Source organism: Phyllostomus discolor, chromosome 2 (genome assembly GCF_004126475.2).
Source record: "Phyllostomus discolor isolate MPI-MPIP mPhyDis1 chromosome 2, mPhyDis1.pri.v3, whole genome shotgun sequence".
In the NCBI taxonomy this organism is placed as follows: Eukaryota; Metazoa; Chordata; class Mammalia; order Chiroptera; family Phyllostomidae; genus Phyllostomus; species Phyllostomus discolor.
The window spans coordinates 88,930,087-88,954,545 of record NC_040904.2 but is presented as its reverse complement, the minus strand read 5'-3'; the positions used below and the strand labels follow the sequence as shown (position 1 = coordinate 88,954,545).

At 37.9% G+C, this 24,459-nt stretch overlaps 1 protein-coding gene across 2 annotated transcripts in view; it reads left to right on the top strand.

The window, feature by feature from the left end:
• Positions 1–24,459, top strand: part of GUCA1C (guanylate cyclase activator 1C) — a 40,212-nt gene that overhangs the window by 1,777 nt on the left and 13,976 nt on the right. For both annotated transcript variants that reach the window (XM_036018058.1, XM_028534182.2), the window contains exon 2: positions 19,136–19,285. In XM_036018058.1, coding sequence (XP_035873951.1) covers positions 19,136–19,285 — 150 coding nt within the window. The remainder of the gene's footprint in view (positions 1–19,135; positions 19,286–24,459) is intronic.

Here is a 24,459-nt window from a genome sequence, read left to right as displayed (position 1 = left end):
GCCAGTTATCTGTGAACCAAGCAGTGGGCCCTCCCCAGACGGGAATCTGTCTATGCCTTCTCAGCCTAATAAACAAGTGTTTACCCAGTCTACAGTACTTTTGTTACAGCAGCCAGAACTGACCAGGACAAGATATGTATGTGCATGTTGTATGTTGCTCTCCTTGTCTTTACTTATGTGAGTATCTCTCATGGCGTTCTCTTTCTCTCTCTGTCTCTCTCTCACTGTCATTCTCTGTTTCACTCTGTGTGGCTGCTGCTGCCCCACTGTGCCTGCTGTAAGTAGCCCAGTTTCACAGTGGAAGACTGTTGTCCTAGACAACAGTTTCTCAGGCTCTGACAGTATCTTGAGAGGTTAGATGAGCTGCCATCAAGTTCTTGAATTATCTCCAAAGGAGTCGATGTCATATTCCAAAACAGCGATTTTGTTGTTAGCCCAACGTTTGTGAAAGCACCAACAACTCGGTTGTTCCTGTGCGTAAGCGGGAACACATGGAAAGCAGTGTGGGGAAGACACAAGGAAGTGCTGTCAAAAGGAAGCCGGCTGTCTGGGAAGCAGGGCCAGGAGACGTCCAAACAGGCAGCCTGGGGCATGTGCCATTGGAGTGAGAATCCTCTCAGTGACAGTTATGCAGTGGCCAAGCCCTTCTCAGGAGCTTAACTTAAGTGACTTGGCAGCTCTGCTGGTGTTCATGATTTATCAAAGAGATTTGATGTTTGCTCAGGAAGCAAGTGCACCTAGGCAGTGATGACAAACAAATGCAGTGAAAGGTATGGGTATTGCAACATAAAAATCAGGTCATAAAATGAGAAGGCTAATGATTGTTCACTAGCAAGTGATTGTTAAAATAATATGCAATTATGCACAGGAAAACAAAAAAGCCATATACTTAATTGGATCAGTAAAACTGTCAGCTGTCCAGAATCCTGGAGGATTTACTCTTTCTGTGGAGTTCCTCTGCAGTTTTAACTATTATGGACAGAAATCATTCTAAAATGCATTTTATGCTTTCCTGCCTACTCAAAGTTGTGGTGAAACATTTTCTTGATGGCGCTTATTATTATGAACATTGGCTGTTACATTTATGGTACCATGAAGCACCGATGCCTACTGAAGTTGCTGGGGCTAAGTTTCCTAATGTTAAAAATTCTAAAAGTATATGCTTTTGTTGTGTTTTATGTTTATTGTTTTTCTCTCTTTTTTTCCTGCTGTCAAATGCACACTTCCCAAGTTTCTGATTGTCACAGTACTAATAAGCTTCTAACCTCTTTTTACTCTGCCATTTCTAACCTGGGTTTGGCTTGTACTCATGTTGACCAAAATTATTTGGATAGTGCATGAAGTAAAAGTAAATAGGTTCTGAAGTTTAAAGTATAAAGTTTATGACAATTCCTTTGGCTAACCTCCCACCCTTGCAGGCTTCTCCTTGACACTCAGTAAATATAGTTAATGATTTTGGAGTGCTTATAATGTCCATGCCACTGTCCCAGGCACAGCACACAGGCAAGTGCATTCAGCATCACATGATTATAAAATGTAATTACAGTAGTGTCAATGATGTTGGCCCCTCTGACCAGCAAGGAAGGACGTTGATTGACCATGGCCCCAGGTGCATCACTTTGAGATCCATCACTGTGCTTGTGTTACATCCGTGCCTGGGTTTAGATTACCACCAATGAATGAGTGCAACAAAAATAATAAGGCCAATTCATTCCTAAAAGACAGGAGACTCCTTTGTCAGCTGACTTTGACTCAAGGATTCCCCGCAGGCTTTGTCCACAACAGTATGTTTAAGGAGAATCCAGGACACTTCTGCCCAACCGTTCCTCGCTCTCTTCTACACTGGGGTCAGGGTAGCACTCTTGTCTGACATCTCCCCTAACATTCCCCAATTTTCTTCCTGTTTCCTTCCACATAGAATTTCTCCAAATAAATTTCTTAAATTGTGATTAATAAGCCTAATATCCTATGAATAAGAGTCACAGAAAAAGGTCCCAGAGAAAATGTAAGATTATAACAAATCAAACCAGAAAAATTTCCAAGACCTGTGAGACACAAGGGCCCAGCACAATAAATAGAAAAGGATGAACCTTATCACATATGCCGAGACATTTTTTTAACAAGAGGGATAAAGAGAAGATTCTAATATCTTTCGAAAAGGGAGAAAATGAAAATCGAGATAACCTTGAACTCCTTAACGCCTGTACAGGTAATGGAGAAATGCTCCCAAAATTCTGAGAGGAAAAGTATCAAGCCAAATCCAATGTGAGAGAGAATAAAGACATTAAAGGACTGAAAAATTTACTTCACACTTATATTTTCTTAGGAAGCTACTAGAGCATGTTCTCTAGTAAAATGAGGGAATCTATTGACAAAGAGGGAGACAGTGAATCCAACGTAGGAAAATAGATATGGGCAGTGCAGGATCACAGAGAAGGACAGTCCAGACCAAATACTGTGCAGAAAGTCCAATATGCTGCTGATCCAGATGGAAAAGAAGGAAGGGGACTCAGGGAAGAAGACCAGAAAAAATGACATTGATGGATTACCTATTCTGTTTGAGGATTTCAAAACAATACTAATTTATTAATTGATATTAACCACTGTACTGGTGCACTTGAGAAAAATTAAGGCCAAATGCAAGAAAAACTATTAAAATTTAAATGAAGCAACTTAAAAAATTTATTATGAAAATTTTATACATATACAAAATTAGAATAACTCCCATCAATTCATCATCCATCTTCAGAAATTATCCAAATTTTGTCACTTTTGCTCCCTCTGTCTTCTTACATTTTTTCCTGACATTTTTTTATAAGGGAAAAACCACACAAGTGTGATTTCACCTGCAAGTACTTTATTATTCATCTATAATGATAAGGACTCTTTTTAAAACATAACTACTATGCCATCATGATATATAACAAAGGTGACAGTAATTCCTTTTTTCTATTTTGGAAATGTAATTTTTTAAGTATAATTGGTATACAACATTATATTAGCTTCAGGTGTACAATATAGTGATTTGGTATTTATATAGCTTACAGTGTGATTGCCATACTAACTCTAGCAATCATCTGTCACCACGCAAACTTATTACAATAGTACTGACTATATTCCCCTTCAGAAGGTGACAATAATTTCCAATGTCATGTAATACTCAGTCTATGGAGAATTTTTTCTGATTGTCTCAAGCATACTTTTTCATTGTTTTGGTTTGTATATGGATCCCAACAAAGTTCATATTCCTGATACATGGAAATTGATGATTATGGCTTTTAAGTCTGTTTTCTCCTACTGTGTAATAGATCTCTAAGCTCCTCACCTCCATTTATGCCATTGATTTGCTAAGGAAAGTGAGTCATTGGTTCTTTATGATAACCTGTATTGTTATGTCATTAACTGGCTTTCTATTCTTCATATTACCCATAAACTGGTATTCAGCTATAGAAGCATAAATACATTCAAATTCATTTGTTTGGCAAGAATGCTTCATAAGCACATAATTATTGGTTGTCTCATTTTTATGGGTTGTCCATTATGTTCAGAAGATGTCAGCTGATCACAACAAGGCGTGTAAAATAAGGAAGTCAATGATTTGGGTATACCAATGTGCAAAGCAGAGAACAAAATTTACCAGAGTCCTTAAAATGAAACTCTTGACTTTTAAATTAACTGACAATTGTGAGAGTACAGAGGAAGAACAGTGGTGTGCTGGGAAGTTTTTAACAACGAAGTCTATGGGATTGGCAGGGAAGCTCATGTAACATTTGCTGATTTCCATGTTGTTTCTGGTCATTGGTTCCTAAAATGTAGTGAAAGTGGACAAGTGCTGCACTATTCTCACCTAAGCATCCACATACTTCACCTGGAGATTGATGCAAGATACCCAGTTCCTTGGAAACTACTTTCTGTGCTAGACATGAACCTGCACTCTGAGCTCTATACATACAGAATGCATGGAATTGAACTTCCTTCTGCTTTGCTGAAGTCCAGGACACAGCATGGCTCTTCATCCTGTACTCTTTGCACTCCAGCCACACTGCTCTCTTCACACATCTTCAGTTATGCTCTTCTTCATCTGTTCTTTCTTTTTTTTAAGAGCAAGTGGTACCTAAATTTATCCTCATGGTATAGCAGTGAAGAAATAATGAAGAATAAAAAATAAAAAATTCATCATTGCCCTTCAAATCCCTCATACTTCCCCAGACCAGACACCTGGCATGGTGGCATATAATAGGAGTTGAACAGATATTTACTGAGTAATTAAATAAAATAATAGAAGAAGTGACAATTTTGGTATTCCTATATATATATGATTTATGTATAGTATTCATATATATATGTACTCACACACAGACTTTTTCCTTTCCATTCCTCTCTCTTTCCCTCCATTTTTGTCTCATATTGTTAGCAATGATGGCCACTATGTCTTTCAAATTCTTACTAGTGCCCTATTGGAGTGATTATCTCAAGGGAGATTTTAAAATTTATTTATTATTATTAAAAATGTTATTGAATTTGTTAGGGTGTCATTGGTTAATAGTTATGTAGGTTTCAAGTGTGCAATTCTGTAACACATCATCTGTGCACTCTATTGTGTGTTCACCACTCAAAGTCAAGTCTTTTTCTATCACCATGTGTCCTCCCTTTACCTCTTCTGCCTGTTTCTACCCCCTTTTCCCTCTGGCCATCACCATATGGTTGTCTGTATCTATGAGATGTTTTTTTTTTAGCTTAATCCCTTAAACTTTTTCATCCAGTCTCCCAACCCTGAGCTCCTCTGACAGCTGTAAGTCTGTTCTCTGTATCCATGAGTGTATTCCTCTTTCTATTTTGCTTATTTGTTAATTTTGTTCATCAGATTCCACATATAAGTGAAATCACATGGTATTGTTTTTCTATGACTGGCTTTTTTATTTAGTATAATACTTTTTAGGTCCATCCAAGCTGTCACAAAAGGTAAGATTTCCCTCTTTTTTTTTTTTTTAATTTTCTAGTAGTATTCTGCTATGTAAGTGTACCGCAGTTTTTTTATCCACTCATCTACTGATGGGCACATGGGCTGCTTTCAAATCTTGGTGATTGTAAACAACTCTGCAATGAACATAGGGGTGCATAAATTCACTGGGATTAGTGTTTTGGGTTTCTTCATATATAATCCCAGAAGTGGAGCTGCTGGGTCATAAGGCCAAGGTATTAATAGATATCAGAGGAGCATCTGTCCACACTGAATTTGTTGAGACAGCATCACTTCTCATCTACTTCAGAATGACTATCATCAATAAATCAACAAACAACTAGTGCTGGCAAGGATGTGGAGAAAGGGCAACCCTTTTGTACTATTGATGGGAATGTAGATTAGTACAGCCATTGTGAAAAGCAGTATGGAGATACCTCAAAACAGTGAAAAATGGATCTGCCTTTTGACCCAATGATCCCACTTCTGGGAATATGAGGTGTGTCCAGAAAGTATCCAGCCATACAATGTGTAAAATAGAGACATTTATTAAAGAAGATACAAAAAACATTGTACATAGGACAATGATGCCTTAGTCCCCTTCAAAGTAGGCACCTTGGGACCTCATATAGTTCTCTCAATCGCCATCAGCTGCTGTGCTGTATTTTCCTGAATCTCATTGATGGTCTGAAATCTCTTCTCTCTCAAAAGTGATTTTAATTTTGGGAACAGCCAGAAGCCACACAGCACCAAATCTGGGCTGTGAAGAGGCGGAGTCACCTGGGTGATTTGATGTTTTGTCAAAAAACTCTGTACAAGATGTGATGCGTGAGCAGATGTGTTGTTGTGATGAAGCTGCCCATCACTAGTTGCCCATAGCTGCAGACTTCTGAATCATCTGAATAGTTTCCATGAAAGAATGTTCAAGCTTAATATAAAATTTGTTGCAGACTCATTGCTCTACTTGCTCAGTCATTTTGAGTGGATAGCCACACAGTACACATGCTCACTCAATGGCATCTACCATCCCCACTGACTAGTACAGTGAAGTTGTCATTGTTCACTCATGAGCATTCCAGTCTACTCTCCTTGGCTACCAGGTTACATCGATGTCATGCAAACTGTTGTTGTTATATTAACAATGGCTGTACTTTTTCCTGACAGATACCATATATCCAAAGGAACCCAAAACACTAATTTGAAAGAAAATTAGCACCCCTATGTTCATGGTAGTGTTACAATAACCAAGATATGGAAGCAGCCCAACTGTTCATCAGTAGAAAAGTGGATAAAATAATGATGGGACATTTATACAATAGAATGTTATTCGGCTGTAAAAAAGAAGAAAATTTTTCCCTTTACAACAATATGAATGGAGCTGAAGAATATTTTGCTAAGCAAAATAAACCAGTCAGAGAAAGAAAAACACTATATGATTTCACTTGTATGTGGAATCTAAAGAACAAATTGAACTAACAAGCAAAATTGAGAGAGACTCATAGGAAGAGAGCAGGCTGACACTTATGGGGAGAGGAATTTAGGAGGTAGGGGGTTGAGCAAAAAGGGCAAAGGACTCCTGGGCATGGACAACAGAGTGGTGATTGCACTGGGAATGAAGACATAAAGGGACTAAGTAGTAATGGGAAAAATACACTAAAAATGAACTGAAAGAAATAACTAAAGTTAGAATTTTTTTAAAACATCAAAATTGGTGAATTTTTGTGTAGACACTTTAATATTGAAAATGAAAAAATATGCAACATTTTCAGCATATTATGCTTTATTGTTTCAAGAAAGGTAAAAATGCAACTGAAATGCAAAAAAAAAAAGATTTTTTCAGTGTATGGAGAAGGTGCTGTGGATGATCCAACATGTCAAAAGTGGTTTGTGAAGTTTCGTGCTGGAGATTTCTTACTGGATGATGCTCCATGGTCAGGTAGACCAGTTGAAGTTGATAGCTATCAAATCAAGACATTAATTGAGAACAATCAATGTTCTACTACTCGGGGGTAGCCAACATACTCAAAATATCCAAATCAATAACGTTGGTGTCAGTGAAAATGTGTTTTTTATTTTATGGAAGAAACCATACAGACTTTTTTTACCAACTCAATACATCTAAACAATAGGATGAAACAAAACAGCTAAAGCAAATTCCCAGATTATTTAAATTAGCAGCTTCAAACAACTCCTGGGAATCAAGAGTGAGGGAATGGTGAGTGAATTACTGATACAAAAAGAAAAGTGAAGATAAGTGGTAAACTGTGGGATTTCACACATGATTAGCATATGTGATAGTTTACCTATAAATATGTTCACAAATCAAATCTGAGCTTTAATGAATCACAAGCCCTTGCTATTTTTAGATGGGCCCTTTGATGAATCTCTTGTCCTCATGGTTATGGTGGAGGTGGCATCTCAGGAGGAGTAGGGTGGCCAGGCTTCTATCTCAGCTCTGACCTATTGCTGTGTATAATCTTGGACAAGGTTCATAACACATTCGTGTTAAAGTCTTTACTTCTAGAGCCCAGGCAAAACCTAGCCTGCCTACATTTCATTGAGCTCATGTAACAAAATAATGGAGGAGTAAACTTTGAAAATATGTTCGGTACAGCCCACAAAGAGACAATATGTTTATCTGTAAAATGCAGGTAACTCTGACCTCAGCCCCCACAAATTTCAAAACAGTGAAGAGTAACTCTACTTTTTATCAAGTTCAAATTATATTTCCAAATGAAAAAGTGTGCCTACAGGGACAGGAGTTGCCTTCAAGCCATTTACCATCTTTAATTGATCTTCGTGCCTTAGACATTCATTTGTGCTGTTTGGGACAATATTGGTCCCTTGTAATGGTTGCTCATCTCAGAATGAAATTAATTAAAGGGAAATCATTTTAGAGTTTTGACTGTCTTCTCGATGTAACTAACATACCTGCATGGGAGCTCCAGCTGTACTTGAAATTCACAAGTGATCTTTGGTTATCTGGTTTCTTAGCCTCTCTTTGTGTGAGAGCCCTTAAAAATTGGAACAGGCACAGATTTATGTGATTAGAAGTAAAACTCATTTCTATTTGCCTTTTACTGGTTAATAGATTGTAAATTTTTCTTAACTCATGAAGTTTTTATTATATATGTATTGACTCTTGCAGTATATGTCACAAATACCTTTTCCAGTTCTTTTTTATTTTGTTTTTTTCCATTATGAAGGAGTTGATGAGCTTGAATTTTATATGTTTTCTTTTTTGAGTTCTGTTGCCTTAAGATGAACAAACTTGCCCTGGCTGGTGTGGCTCAGTGGACTGAATGCCACCAAAGGGTCACCAGTTCAATTCCCAGACAGGGCATGTGCCTGTGGTTGTGGGTCAGGTCCCTAGTAGGGGGTGTGCGAGAGGCAACCACACATTGTTGTTTCTTTCTCTCTCTCATTCCCTTAACCTCTGTCTAAAAATAAGTAAATAAAATCTTTTAAAAAAAGAACAAACTTGTCATCCTTGGAGAGCTGTAACATTGATTCTGTTTTTCACCCTTTGATACTTCTTAAGATTTAATTAAAAGAAGTTTCTTGGGAACAAAGTTGGAGCAGGCAACTTGGCTTTTAACTTGCATCATAATGGCTGTTGTCCCTGGCTGCCTTGCAGTCTGTAACGCGGTATTGGAGTGTCTGACCTACATGGTGACCACAATTACTGCTGCTATTCTTCAGACTCACTTACTGGAAAAAAATGACCATCTCTTGGATTGTAAACCATTAGGCAGCAATCTCTTAAGGGTAAAGACCAAGGCTACTAACTTCACAACTGCCAGCATAGACGCTCTCAGGAAGCATTTCTTGGAGATAATAAAACATCCCATATTTGTTTAGCACTTTATAATTTACCAAACATTTTCATATTATGTCATCAATTATTAACATTTGGCTGAGTCTTTTACTGAATTTTACTTGTTAAGACTTCAGCTGTGCTTGCTGACATTCATTTAAACTTTAGTTGTTGTAACTCATGTATTTTAACAAAATCTGTTGGAACTGTGCTTCTCAATTCTGGCTACATATTAGAAGCACCTGGAGGTATTATTAAAAATACCAATGGCTGGATCTCCACCTCAGTCCAATTAAATCAAAGCGATGTTTTGTTTTGTTTGTTTTAAGCTGCCAGGTGGTTGGAATGTGCAGCCAGATATGGACACTGCTGCCACATGAGAAAGACTATAGTCAAGGGGGCTGAAAACTGGGTTTTAGGCCCATTTCTGCCACCAAAGAGCTATGTACTATGGATACATATAAAAAGGGTATTCTGGGTCCAAAATTGTACAAATCCAGATGCAGTTCCCCCGACTCTTTTTTTATTTATAGTCATAGTAAAGGAACATGGCTTTGAAGCAAGTAATACATGGTATATTACTTATATATGTATTTCGCTATCTATTCTGCCATTTTCTATATCTTCTGTTCACCTCTACTATTCATTAAAGAACAAGGACCCAGGCTCTTTCATGGAAAATGCAACACCCTTAGGAGATAGGTTGCTTATATTAGGGTGAGGCTAGATTTTATTTTGTCTGTTGCAATGTTGCTTTAGGGGGACTGGTATTTATAAGAGGAAACGTGCATTGCCTATCTGAGGAAGTTCCTTGCAAAAGGCTGTCATGGTTATAGTCTTGGGTGGGTCTTCCATTATTAGCCCAATCAGAAATGATCAAGCTCAGACAAGGTCTTGCTCCTGCAAAAGCACATGAGACTGTCTTCCAATTCACAGTGGGCTGGATAACTGCTGAGCTGGCTACATTCTGGGGGCAGATGGTCAGGGCTTCCTGATATATACAGGGACATATTAATAATCAAGGGCTTGTTTGGTAAATATTATGAGAAGCCTTATGTCCCAGAAGCCTTGATTTTGTACAGTCATGGTTAAGTCAAGAACAGCTGTGTCTGATCTGCATAAAGATCACATTAGAGAACCAATTTACCAAGCCAGCATAAATTTCTCATCTTACAGAGGGGATGGGGGGGGTCTCTCCTCAGGACCAGTGATTCCATTGCTGAGACAGAGTCTGTGTTTGTTGCTGATATAAGGGCCTGTAGGTGAAAATGGGCTAGGTCATATATGCTGAACATAACATTTCCCTTACAGATTTTTAAAATTTTACAAAAATACTTAAAAAGTATTCACATGTTTGGCATGTTAGAGGTGGCCCTTATATTACCTACTTTCATTGCAGTTCCTGAAATGCAAATTAAATATCACTGACAAATTCTGATCGATCCTATAATGTGCTTATGCCAGCCCTCTGGGTTTCCTCCCTTCTGACCATCTGAGTAACCATTTCAAACAGACATTTCATTTCTTATGTTGCTACCGACCTACCACAACTGATAAAATGTCAACGAAAAGTGTTACATGTGAAAAAATGAAATGTCTAAATGTCTTCAGGTTAGGTGCTGGACAACTCACGAATTTTTCACAGATGGTGTTTCTGTGAAAAGTAGCAGAAAGTTAATGCTATGGGGAAAAATAGTGTTAATTGGAACTATAGTTAAGTGAATTTTCATTAGATTTGAATTGTTTGTTTCCTGAATAAGAGGGTACACTAGAACAAATCAGGTTTTGTCCCTAGTTGTTATAACAGTCCTCTCTATTTCCACTGTCTTGGTGTTACTAGGTTCTGGATGGTATGGTTCTTGGTCAGTACTGCGTAGGGTTTTGTTAGGTCTAAATGAGCTCACATGTGTGAAGCCCAGTGCCTGGCACTACATGTACAGCAAGTATTACCTTAACACCAACCGTTGTCATTGTCACCATTAATATTACAATTGTTACTATTAATAGTCCAGTCTATTTCTCATCTGCAAAATGAAATGCTGTTTCTAGACCTTTAATTCTATGACTTGAATCAGTGAAAGTAGGGTAAACATAAGTTACCCTAATGACATTACCCTGTTTATAAGTTCATGGTTCCATCATTGGACAAAACCCCAAAGCAGATCTCTGTTTCTTGGAATTACTCAGGCAAGCTCAGAGAGAGTAAGGGCAGAGCATACTGGATATATTGGATGATATCTGTAGTGAGATTTTACCCAAGGATTTTACAGGGTCAGGAAAAGGGAGGGATTTCTCAGGGCTGTGATGTAGGCATGAGGCCCTGAAGATGGGAAAATGCTGGCCTGAAGCAAGAACCAGCTGCACAGAAAAGAAAGGCTGAAGATTCCTAGCTAAGAGCATGGGTGAAGACAGAAAACAAGATCAGCAAAGGCAGGACTATTGTGTATTCTTCAGATCCCAGATGGTCAGGTGGGTAAATTTCCTGGGAAAACTGTTTCCCTCCCTGGGAAAAGGCAGGGAGAGACTGTTCTCTGTGGGGTGGGAGAGAGTTGCTAAGGATTTCAAAATGGATGGAGGAAATGTTTACCAGAGACACCAGGGAGCAGCAGAGGGCAAGGGGAGAGTGAACAACTTGGGTCCTGCTGAGCCAGATGGTTCTGGCGGCAGGGTGAGGCAGGGCCTGGCAGCGAAACCCCTTTGGGTTCACAAGTGTCCCTCAGCCTAAGCAGCTTAGAGCAGACAGGCCAGCTCTGCTTGGGCCCCACCAGCTTTGGAGGCAGCACAAGCTCCAGCACTCAGACCCTCAAAGTTACTTTACTTTATGCGGCTGTGTTACCAAATGGTTCACACATAGGAATCCAGAATAGCAGGCTGCATTGAACATGTCCCATCTGCTAAAGTCAATGGCACCTCTTCCAGAAAGACAATTCAATTGTAACGAGATTGGGGACAATATTGGGTGGTACAAAGAACAAAAGCCTTAGGATAAGGCTGACTGGGTTTAAATCCTGGATTGTCCCACATCCTAGTTCTGTTACTTTAACTAGTTTATTTAACTTCTCTGGCAGTCAGTTTTCTCTTCTATAAAATAAGAAAAATAAGGCCACCTGTAAGACTGCTGTTAGAATTGAAGATAATGTGTGAAAAGTGATGAGCACGGTGCCTAGAACATGGGCTTTATTCCCTTTTAAAAATATAAACACTAGCTTAACACATTTAGTAAATAAATAATAAAACAGTTATTTTCATGTGCATGTAAGCTTTATAATTCAACTTTCTACCTGCATGTCACATTTAAAATGTCCTGAAACTACCTGATTTGTGGCAGGTGGTGAACATTGCCCAGAGGCCACAAATGTCACCTATGAATTTTCTGCTGGACAGAAGCACTACAGAACGCTATTTTCCTTAGTTCTGTTATATTAGACTTCTATGGTTTTATCTCCTTAAAGCAAAAAGCTTATATTATTATTTTTATACTTTCTTTATAGATGTAAAAAGGATGCCTTATCATTTTCACAGGTTTTAGAGAGCACCCACGAGAAGCTTAAATCTGAAGTCTCCAGATGTATTTTTTCTCTTTCTTTGTTCTAAACACTTTCTATATAATGACTTATAACATATTAATGGAGCCAAACTCCCTAAGGAGCCTAAGAAACTATAATAATTCCATATTTTGACCCTCATTTTAACTCTTCCTTATAAACCACTCCATCCTCAGAACATAATGTATAAATCTACAAACATGTTGGAATTAAAGTTATTTCCTGTGCGTTCTCCCAAACTCTTCTTTCCTGTGGCTCACTAGAACGGCTTTGTGTGGGTCCAATGGGCAACCTTCCCTCAACCTCTAAAGAGGGTTCAGCCATTGCCAAACTGACGTTTTAGGATTCTGTGATGCAGAATTTTAAGAAAAATTGGTGGAGTGAGAGAGTGAAATGTTCTCATCTAGGCTGGCAATGAAGGAACTGGGCAAAGGCAGTCAATGAAGACTGAAGAGCAGGGTGTATGTGAAAGAGAAGATGGGCAGGACGGGTGTTGGGAAGAAATCCATAAATGTCGTGCAACTCATATTTGTTCCTGAAATGACAGTAAAAACTTGCTGTTATTTGGAAATTGATTTTTTGATTGCTGGACTGTATTTGTATGACTATGTCAGTAAGCTATGACTGAGCCATGTGGGTCATATTTTTTTAATTAGTCTTATAATGTTACATAAATTCGTGTAAAATAAGTCACAGTTACGATAGCCACATGGAGAGAAAGCCAGATGATTACCTTGCCTACAAAGAATGACATGGATAAGAAAAACAGCTGAGGTCCATGGTTTCCAAGTCTTGGCATACATAAGACTCACCTGGGGAGCATTGAAAACTACAGACTCTTAGACCCCATCCCAAGGAGTTTTGACGCTGTTGTTTGGTGATGGGGTCTAGGAATCTGCATATTTCATTGTTGGCGCGTGATTCTAATGCAGGGAGTTTATGAGCCCCACCCTGACATCCCCAGACAGTTTGTGTGCCCTGGGGCTCCTGCAGCTCAACTACAGAAGTATAAACATACCAGTGTTCCTTTGGACTGCCCCAAAGACGAGTTTGGGAGCAATCTCTATTGCATTCTTCCTAGTCACATTTGCTGAGATACCTCACCTCTGTGCCTCAGCTCTCACTCTCACTCTTGAAATCTGTAGATTAAATAAAGACAATCATTAATTTCCTTTGATTTATAAGATAAGAATTTACCTAAACCCCTTTCCAACACCTACAGAAGCTATTAAATCATATTCACTGGAGTCCTCTCACTAATGGAAATTTGTACAAAATCTCAGCAGAAAGATTATTGGAAAGAAGAGTTGGATGTGTATCACATGAGTAATTTGCTTGACTACATAACAAAATGCTGACATGAAAACAGGAAATGGTTTGCTTTCTGGTGCTTTGAAGAGGTTACACTTTTCTAAATGAGAGGTTTCCTCACCCATAATCAACTTTGGCTGTAGATTAAGCAGGTTGTCTGTTTTGAAACCACAAAATACAAACATTTATGCTCATCTGCTGGGAGGGTTTGCCCAGAGCTTTCAGAGCCTGGATTGGAAGGTGGGAGGGCCACCCACCCACTGTGCCTAGTCGTAAATCCAAATGTTCCAAAGGCAGCAGTGCTCTGTCTAGCCTGTTGCCATTCATCATGCAGGTGACACTGAAACTGTGATCACTGATGCAGAACTTGTAAAATGAAACAAACCATCATGAAAACCTAAAAAATATCAGGTTTTTATGGGAACCTTGGAGGATGAACTTTAAAACAAGCCAGCTCAGTCTCTGCAGGGAGGATGCTTTGGTAAACAAGCACAGTAACTACCCTGGAAACAGTTGTATTGATTGGTCAGCTCTAGAGACACAGGGGGAGAGATCTGGGAGCAGATGTGCCCCTGGTTGGATACTGTCCACCCGGGTTACATCCTCTGCACCTGCCAGTCTTATTTCCGAAAGTAATGGTCATGTCCTGCCAAATCTGGAGATGCGATGTCTTGATGTCATCTCAAATAAATTTCAACTCTGTAAAAACATATTTCCCTCATCTCAGCCATAGCTCTGCTAGGGATTAATAAGGTGGTGGTAACAAACAATAGGAAAGGCAAATGGAGAAAAGGTAAAACCATTTTACATTTTGTACACTTGAGCAAACTTCCTTTAGGAGACTCATTCAACAAGACTCCACCTGGTAGCAGAAGTCTTATCTCAGAAGAAGTACTAAAGTTATTGATGGGGTAAAGTTGCCTAAATTGTAAAATGTAAAACTCTAATACCCAGATATAATGAGATGATATTTAAGTATTTTCTATATCTTATTTTTTATACATCATTTACCACAGAGGCAAAACTGATGGTTTTAAATATTTTCTTTGTCTTCTTTTTTACATATAATTTTCAACAAGGGTAAAACATTCATGGTGTGTAGAAAATGTAAAAATGTAATATATTTTGAAGATAATGCTATAATGATTAGCACACTGGTTTCTAATATCAGAGATGCTGTAGGTGCCTTTTAAAAATAACCATTAACCAACCAAATAGGCTCAGCTTCACATTCAAAACTACTAGTGATATCTCAGTTGCTTCTCTTATGGACTTGGTGGAACTAGACACAAAACATTGCGACTCAAGGCAAACACATATCACTTTATAGACCAATAAGTCTAAGCTCTTCATGTCCAAGGGGAAGGGGTACTTTATGTCACATCCTGTTTTGTAAATAAGACTTGACATCAAAAATATTCCAAAGAGAATGCAACTGACAGCGTGCCTTGGTCTGGATATGCTACCATCAGCATCCGAACTCGTGGAAAAATAGCATAGTGAATCACACAGCTGGAGCTGGCCACCTTTCTTAAAATAGTTGAGTATTTGGCAGAGCAAACTTTGAAGTGTATGGTTGTTAAGAATGACACAACTGTGTCTTTTCAACTAAGAATGTTTTACCAGTTTAAATTGGATGAGAACTACCTAAATTTGTAACCCTTAAACAGTATTTTCTAAGATTAACTAATATGACAAAATCTTTACAGGAAAAAAGTTAATAAATTTAGGTTCATACCAAAAATGAGGCTCTTAAAAGGAATCCTGGAATTTAGTAGTCCAAAAAGATCAACAAGTTTCTCTAAAAAGGAATGCAGAGGATGACTGGTGTGGCTCAGTTGGTTGCACGTCATCCTACAAACTGAAAGTTTGCTGGTTTGATTCCCGGTCAGGGCACTTTCCTTGTTTCTATACACATTACCCATACATTATTATTAATATTTTAAACTTTAAGATTTTTTACCTTTTATTGAAATTATTGGGGTGACCTTGATTAATAAAATTATAGGCTTTAGGTATACAATTCTGAAATACATAATCTGTATATTGTATTGTGTGTTCACCATTCCAAGCCAAATCTCTTTCCATCTCCATTTATTCCTTCTTTACCCCTTCCCCCACCCCACTTTCCCCTGGAAATCACCATACTGCTGTCTATTTCCCTTCACAGAGAGCACCTTTTTCACAAAGCCCCCAACCCCCTCTCCCCTGACAGCTGTCAGTCTGTTCTCTATCTATGAGTCTGTTTCTATTTTGTTTATTTTGTTCATTCGATTCCACATATGAGTAAAATCATATGGTACTTTTCTTTCTCTGACTGGCTTATTTCACTTTGCACAGTGCTTTCCAGGTCCATCTACGCTGTCACAAAGGGTAAAATTTCCTTCTTTTTTATGGCTGAGTAGCATTCTATTGTGTAAATGTACCACAGACTTTTTTATCCACTCATCTACTGATGGGCACTTAGGCAGTTTCCAAATCTTAGTGACTGTAAATAATGCTGCAGACATAAGTGTACATATATTCTTTTGAATTCAAACAAAGTCTAATTAGTGTTCTGGGTTTCTTCAAATATACTCCCAGAAGTGATATTGCTGGGTCATAAGGCAGTTCCATTTTTAATTTTTGGAGGTAACTCCATAATGCTTTTCACAGTGGCTGCATCAATCTGTCTTTTCATCAACAGTGTACAAGGGTTCACCTTTCTCCATATCCTCACCAACACTTGTTGTTCATTGACTTATTGATTTTAGCCATTCTGACAGGTACAGGGTGATACCTCTTTGTGTTTTTAATTTGCATTTCTCTGATGATTAGTGTCCTTGAGCATCTTCTACTGGCCATCTGTATGTCTTACCTGGAGAAGTGTCTATTCAAGTCCTTTGCACAATTTTAATAGGATTGTTTGTTTTTTCTTGGTGTTGAGTTTTATATGTTCTTTATAAATTTTGGATATTAACCCCTTATAAAATGTATCATTCGTGAATATGTTCTTCCAGTCAGCAGGTTGTTTTTTTATTTTGTTGATGGTTTCCTTTGCTGTGTAAAAACTTTTTAGATTGGTGTAGTCTGATCTATTTATTTATTTCTTTTGTTTCCTTTGCCTGAGAAGATATATCAGAAAAATATTGCCTTAAGAAATGAAACATCAGAAATAGAAATCAGGGGAAAAATCCCATTTAATATAGCAACACAAAATATAAAATACCTAGGAATAAACCTAACCAAGGAGGTAAAAGACCTGTACTCAGAAAACTACACAACACTGAAGAAAGAAATTAAGGAAGACACAAACAAATGGAAACATATATCATGTTCATGGATCAAAAGAATTAACATTATCAAAATGTCCATACTACCCAAAGCAATTTATAGATTCAGTGCAATAGCTATTAAAGTACCAATGGCATATTTCACAGATATAGAGCAAACACTTCAAAAATTTACATGGAACAATAAATGACCCCGAATAGCTGCAGCAATTTTGAGAAAAAAAGAACAAAGTAGAAGGGAGCACAATACCTGATATCAAACTGTATTACAAGGCCACCATAATCAAAACAGCCTGGTACTGGCATAAGAACAGATACATAGGAAAATGGAACAGAACAGAGAGCCCAGAAGTAAACCCAAGTCTCTACAGTCAATTAATATATAACAAAGGGGGCAGCAGCATAAAATGGAGTGAAAATAGACTCTTCAACAAATGGTGTTGGGAGAACTGTACAGCAACGTGCAAAAAAAAAAAAAATGAAATGCAAGCACCAACTTACACCATACACAAAAATAAACTCAAGGTGGATAAAAGACTTAAATATTTCATGACACTGTTAAAGTCCTAGAGGAGAACATAGGCAGGAAAATCTCAGACATTCCACACAGCAATATTTTCACTGATATGTCCCCTAGAGCAAAGGACATAAAGGAAAGAATAAACAAATAGGATCTCATCAAAATAAAAAGCTTCTGCACAGCTAAAGAAAAGAGTATTAAAATAAAAAAAGAACCAACCATATGGAAAAACATATTTGCCAATGATACTTCAAACAAGAGTTTAATCTTCAAAGTATATAAAGAACTCACATGACTCCAGTTCAGGAAGACAAGCAACCCAATTAAAAAATGGGCAAAGGACTTTAACAGACACTTCTCCAAGGAGGACATATAGAGAGCCCAGAGACACATGAAAAGATGCCCAGTATCGCTAGCTATCAGAGAGATGCAAATTAAAACCACAGTGAGATACCACTTCACACCAGTCAGAATGGCCATCATAAACAAACCAACAAACAAGTGTTGGAGAGGATGTGGAGGAAAGGGAACCCTAGTGCACTGTTGGTGGGAATGCAGACTGGTGCAGCCAATGTGGAAAATAGTATAGAATTTCCTTAGAAAACTAAAAATGGAACAGTCTTTTGATCCAGCAATTCCACTGCTAGTATTATATCCTAAGAACCCTGAAACACTAATCCAAAAGAACCTATGCACCCCAATGTTCATAGTAGCACAATTTACAATAGCCAAGTGCTGGAAGCAACCTAAGTGCCCATCAGTAAATGAGTGGATCATAAAACTGTGGTACATTTACACAATGGAATACTATGCAGCAGGAAGAAAGAAGGAGCTCCTACCCTTTGTGACAGCATGGATGGAACTGGAGCATTATGCTAAGTGAAATAAGCCAGGCAGTGAAAGAAAAATACCATGTGATCTCACCTTTAATAGGAACCTACTCAACAAAACAAACAAGCAAGCAAAATATAACCAAAGACACTGAAATTGAGAACAGGCTGACAGTGACCAGAGGGGAGAGGGGAGAGGATTATAGGGGAAAAGGGTGAAGGAGTTGCAGGAACAGGTATAAAGAACACATGGACAATAACACGGTGGGGGGGGCGGGTGGAAACAGGGAAGGGAGGTGGGGAAGACTGGGGTGGTGGGGAGAATTGGTGGAAAAGGCAGAAAACTGTACTTGAACAATAATTTAAAAAGTTAAAAAAGTAAAAATATATATTCACACACAAAATAAGAAATGTCTGACTTTCACTGCCTATGTTTCCTTCTAGGATTTTTATGGTTTTGATTCCAACATTTAAGTCTTTTATCTATTTTGAGTTTATTCCAGTGCAAGGTGTAAGTTGGTGGTCTAGTTTTATTCTTTTTTCATGTACCAGTCCAATTTTCCCCACACCATTTATTGAAGAGACTGTCTTTACTCCATTGTATGCACTGGCCTCCTTTGTCAAATAATAATTGACTATATAAGTGTGGGTTTATTTCTGGGCTGTCCATTCTGTTTCATTGGGGTGTGTGTGTGTGTGTGTGTGTGTGTGTGTGTGTGTGTGTACCACACAAATTAAACACCAGGAAAAATTTTTATGCTAAAATCGTTTGAGTTGTATTAAATTGTACTAAAGATACTGCTCATAAATGATGACTTCTCAAATAAAAACTATTTCTCTTCTTAAATATTTATTTCTCTTTCTCCCTTGCTTTCCATAGGATGGATTTATTGACTTTTTAGAGTTTATTGCTGCAGTTAATCTAGTTGTAAGAGGAAAAATGGAGCAAAAATTAAAGTGGTATTTTAAGCTATATGATGCTGACGGAAATGGTTCTATTGACAAAAAGGAACTACTGAACATGTTCACGGTGAGTGAAGTGGTAAAATTTTCCTTCGCAGGATGTTTTATCAATTTTTATCCCTGTGGAGTAGTGACAGCTTTCCATGTGCTTGGCTGTTTGGGATGCACACGTGGCATTCATGAAACAATGTTAAGTGTCACTATCTTATTGGTCACTGAGTGTAAAACTGCGAATCACATTTTCTTCTCAGTGTAGTCTGCTCTGAAGTTCACAAATTTAGCAGAGCATTGACATGAAAAATGAAATAAACACAACTTAAAACAACTAATCTTTTTTCTTCTGCCTCGGTGCACAAAGTCTTGCAGGGAGCAACTGTAAAGGAAGATGGCTTATATAATAGGAGGTGTAGACTAAGAATGAAGGTGCCTGAGGACTAAATTTTCTGGGAGCCGGACTGAAGTATTTCTAATAAATAGCTCCGTAATTCCCAGTCCTTTCCATCTCTAAAGTTCAATAAGTCCTTTTATAAATCTCATTCCCCTTCCCCAATGGAGTGGGGATAGTTATTATCACTGGAGGAGATAAAATGGATTTTCAGAGTAAAAGATCATTAAGTGAGAGATTTTACCTAAAGGAAGATATAAAGTAAAATAAACATTTTGGATTCAATACACTGAATTTATAACAGAATTGGGGTTATAATCAGATGTCTTTGAAATAATCTGGTTGAAATTCTTTCAATTATAGATGAAGGAGCTGAGTTACACACATAATTTATGGTAGAAATAGTAAAAGTGCAAAAAATGGGCAGAACTACAATTTCAATGAAATACCTCAACAAATGGACAAACTTGTTAAAATTTAAAGCTTTTAGGGAATGTATAGTTAATCAATATATGGTAAGAATTCAAAAGCATGATAATACGAATATTACTTCAACTTTAATCTCTCATAGACAATTCACAAAAAAAAGTACTAAAAAGCACTTTGTAATCAAACTTTGTAAGCATTAAATTTAGAAATTTTGCATACATACTGCAGGTTGCAACACAGAATTCAGAATCTAAAATATTTCATAGAGAGTGCCTAACCCCACGTAAATGTGAAATTCTCTTTTTAAATAAATGTACTCAAATGTATTTTAGCAACATTGAATCCCCAATACAGCGTGCAAATAGGGGAAGCCTCTGGGGCAGTGCTCAGAGCGGGGTTCATTTCCCTGGGGTCTGTGCATAAGGGCCCTTGAGACCTTTGAAATCCAGGGCAAAATGTTGCCTGTGTGTCATCCACTTTGGGGTGGGGGGAAGGAGTCATCAGAGTCTCAAAAGAATTAGGAAGAACAAAAAGATAAAAGTGATTTTGTCTAAATCCTGTGGGAAAATGTACATATATTTTTCATTAATTAAACTGTATAACCTAGTGAGTCAAGGAAAGGGAAATATTGAGTAGCTAATTCAGTTTTACTTCTAAAAAAACAGAATCAAAATAAGAAAACTAAAATAATGAAAGCACAGAGCAGACATTTAATAATTGCATACTATTAGTCTTCAATTAAATTAATAAAGATTAAAGGCAATAAGATGTATTTTTGGCAATGACATTATAAGAAGAGCATCCTCACCCACTGTGGAGTATATAAATGGGTAACAGTCTTTGAAATCTGATTATCTGCATTAAGATGCTATATCCAAGTTTAATTTAATTTAATTTAATTTTTAGGTCGCTAAAATAAATTTTTATTTTTTGTTATTTAAAACAATTGTTTATTTTTATTGTATATTTCCCTTACCATTTATCCCCCCTTATACCCTTTTCTACCTGCACCCACCCCACCCCTTGCTGTCACCACACTGTTGTCCATATCCATGAGTTCTTTTTCTTTTTAGCTCAATCCAGCCCCTAACTACGCTTCCCCCAGAGCTGCCAGTCTGCTCTCTATCTGAGTCTGTCTCTGTTTTGCTTGTTAACTCAGTTTTTTCATTAGATTTCACATACAAGTGAAATCATATGGTATTTGCCTTTCTTTGGCTGGCTTATTTCACTTAGCACAATGTTCTCCAGGTCCATACATACTGTTGCAAAGAACAAATTTCTCTTTTTTGTGGCAGAGTAATATTCCATTGCATAAATGCACCATAGCTTTTTTATCCACTCTTTTACTGATGGACATGTAGGCTGCTACCAAATCTTGGCAATTGTAAATAATATGGCAAAGAACACAGGAGTGCTTATATTATTCCAAATTAGTGTTTTGTTCACTTCTTTGGATTAATTCCCAGAAGTGAAATTGCTGACTCATGAAGAAGTTCCATTTTTAATTTTTTGAGATAACTCCATACTGCTTTCTACAGTGGCTGCAACAATCTACATTCCCACCAACAGTGCCGAAGGGTTCCCCTTTCTCCACATTCTTGCCAGCACTTGTGTGTAGATTTATTAATGATGGCCATTCTGACAGGCATTAGGTGATATCTCATTGTGGTTTTAACTTGCATTTCTCTGATGATTAGTGATGTTAAGCATTTTTTCATATGTCTTTTGGCCATATGTCTTTGGAGAAGTGTCTACTCAGGTCTTTTGCCCATTTTTTAATTGGATTTTTTTGTGTGTGTTGAGACTTGTAAGTTCTTTATAAATTTTGGATATTAACCTCTTATCAGATATATTGGAGAATATGTCTTCCAATTCAGTGGGTTTTTTTTTTCATTTGCTGTGTAATATTTCTTTCTGTACAAAAATTTTTTGTTTGATATGATCCAATTTGTTTATTTTTCTACTGTTTCCCTTGCCTGAGGACATATATCAGACAAAATATTGCTACAAGCAATGTCTGAGATTTCACTGCCTGTGTTTTGTTCTAGGATTTTTATGGTTTCAAGCCTAACATTTAAGTCTTTAATTCATTTTTAATTTATTCAACATTTCTAACTTTAGTTCAGGAAAAATAATTATTAATCTCATAAAGATAGAAGTATCTAATTTACATCACAGAATCATTTAAGAGAGTAAAAATACAAAACAACCTAAAAGAGGAAAATTTTAAAATAGGACCAGAAGCATGGAAACATGGAACAGACTGACAGTAGCTGGCTGGCAGGAGGGGGATAATGGTGGAAAGAGGGGGAAGGGATTAGGCAAAGAACATGTATGAATGACCCATGGACATGAAAAATGGTGTGAGGATTGACTGTGGGGCATGGGCTAGGCAGAGGAGAACAAAGGGGAAAATATTGGGACAACTGTAATAGAATAACAATAACAAAAAATTTTAAATAAAATAAAATAAATTACAATGGAATATGCACTTATGAAAAAAAGTGTTATAAACATACATTCTATATTACTGCAAAAACCCAGCAGGGTGAAGAATAATATATACTGTATAATATAAGTTCTCTCAACAGGTTGTTAAAATGGAATTCAGCCCAGTCATCTCAAGACCTGAGGGAAGTACTAGAATGTGGGCAGAATATACAAAGGAAGTAGTTACAGCTTAACCTCACTTCAAGGCTATGAAATAAGGGTTTTTAAAAGGATTATAAGAAAGGATTTCTTGGGTGATAGTGCTCAAGTCAGCAGCATAGAGATTAAGGAGGCCATTGTGATGAGGATAGACCCTAAGGTTTGGGAACACAAGGCCGCCGTGTCTGTGCCATGCCCAAAAAGCCTAAAGAGGCGCACATGGCAGCAGAGTCAGAGGGATGAGGTTTAGGAAATGTCTGCATTTCTAGAACTTGTTGGATTGAAGGATGCCTGGGTTGCACCATGTATCAGATATGGTCCACTGGGAGGGGAAGCTGTCACACAGTTGTCTTGAATCTTGACCAACGGAGCCACTTGGAGAAGGGAGGGACCCTCAGAAGAAAGCTGGAGATAGATTTAGAGAATGGTTCTCAACCAGGAGCAGTTTTACACTCCTCCCCTGGAGACATTTGGCAATGTGATGAGATGTATTGGTTGTCCATTGGGAAGCTGTGGAGGGTGTTGTGCTACCACCATTTATTGTTCAGAGACCAGGGCTGTTGTTAAACATTATGCTGTTAATTCAGGGCATGATCCTGAACAAGAAAGAAATACCTAGCCCAACCTGGCAATTGTGTAGGTGTTGAGAAACTCAGACGTGGAAGCTACAGAGGAGCCTCAGAGGGTCAGCTGGAATTAAAATGCATGCTTTATGTTCAGGTGATTGCAGGAGAGAGAGCCTCAGTAACAAAAAGGAGGTGAGGGGGGTGCTCAGAAAAAGAGTGGACTTTAGATATCTGCCATCCAGAGAACTCTGAAACTAGATAACCATAACAGAACTAAGTCCTGCTTCCCTTTCTCTCCTACCTCCTCCTGCTCCCACTCAGGGAGTAGTCAGAGAAAAGCTTAGCAAAATGCAGGAGAAAGAGCATATACTAAATAAGGAAGGAAACAATAAAACAAACCATTCTCCCTCCTCATCTCCCCACCATGCTCTTCTTATAAAAAAGAGGGAAGACACAGGGCTTGACAGTTCTCTCCAAAAATATTATCCCCTTGAGCATTGTCACCTTCCAATCAATCCTTCACTCTCACTTGCACTGCCAGGGGATGGGTGATGGACAAGTTCTAGACATTTTATAATCTTTTATTATTACTTTTTTCTATGAGGCCTAAAGTCACTTCAGGGTGTGGGGATACTGGAGGCCTAACCATATCTTCTAGGCTCTGGTGTCTCTGCCAAGACATTACAAAACCTAAAAACTTCATTTAATAAGATGCTACATAACTGTAACAATTACTCTATATTGCCCTATATTTAACAGTGAGACCTTGAATTGCTAGGGCCAGGAGTGGTGCTTTGCAACTGTTTATTGTGATTAATCCTGGTTTCAGGACTAGTCATGCTTGAGAAACAGCAAAATTTAAGATTGCTAATAGAAAACATATACCACCCCTGAAATTCAAAGTGTTGTTTCCGCAGCCTATGTGGCAAATATTGCCAAAGTGCCAGGAGACTTGAGTCCTTGCTGCCGTGTTGTCAAAGGTGCGAAAACATACATGTTGCATAAAATCCCCATGGATATGATCAATCTGATCACAGTAGCGCTGCAGCCTCAGTTTTATTGTTTAAATTTAGGAAGTCCAGTCTTACTTCTAAGCACAGCATCCTCAGCAAGTATTGAACTACAGCAATAATGCTGAAAAAAGCTTCCTTATTCTATGATATTGTCTAGTTTGCTATGTGTCTATCATTCTTTGCTGGGGCACCAATATCA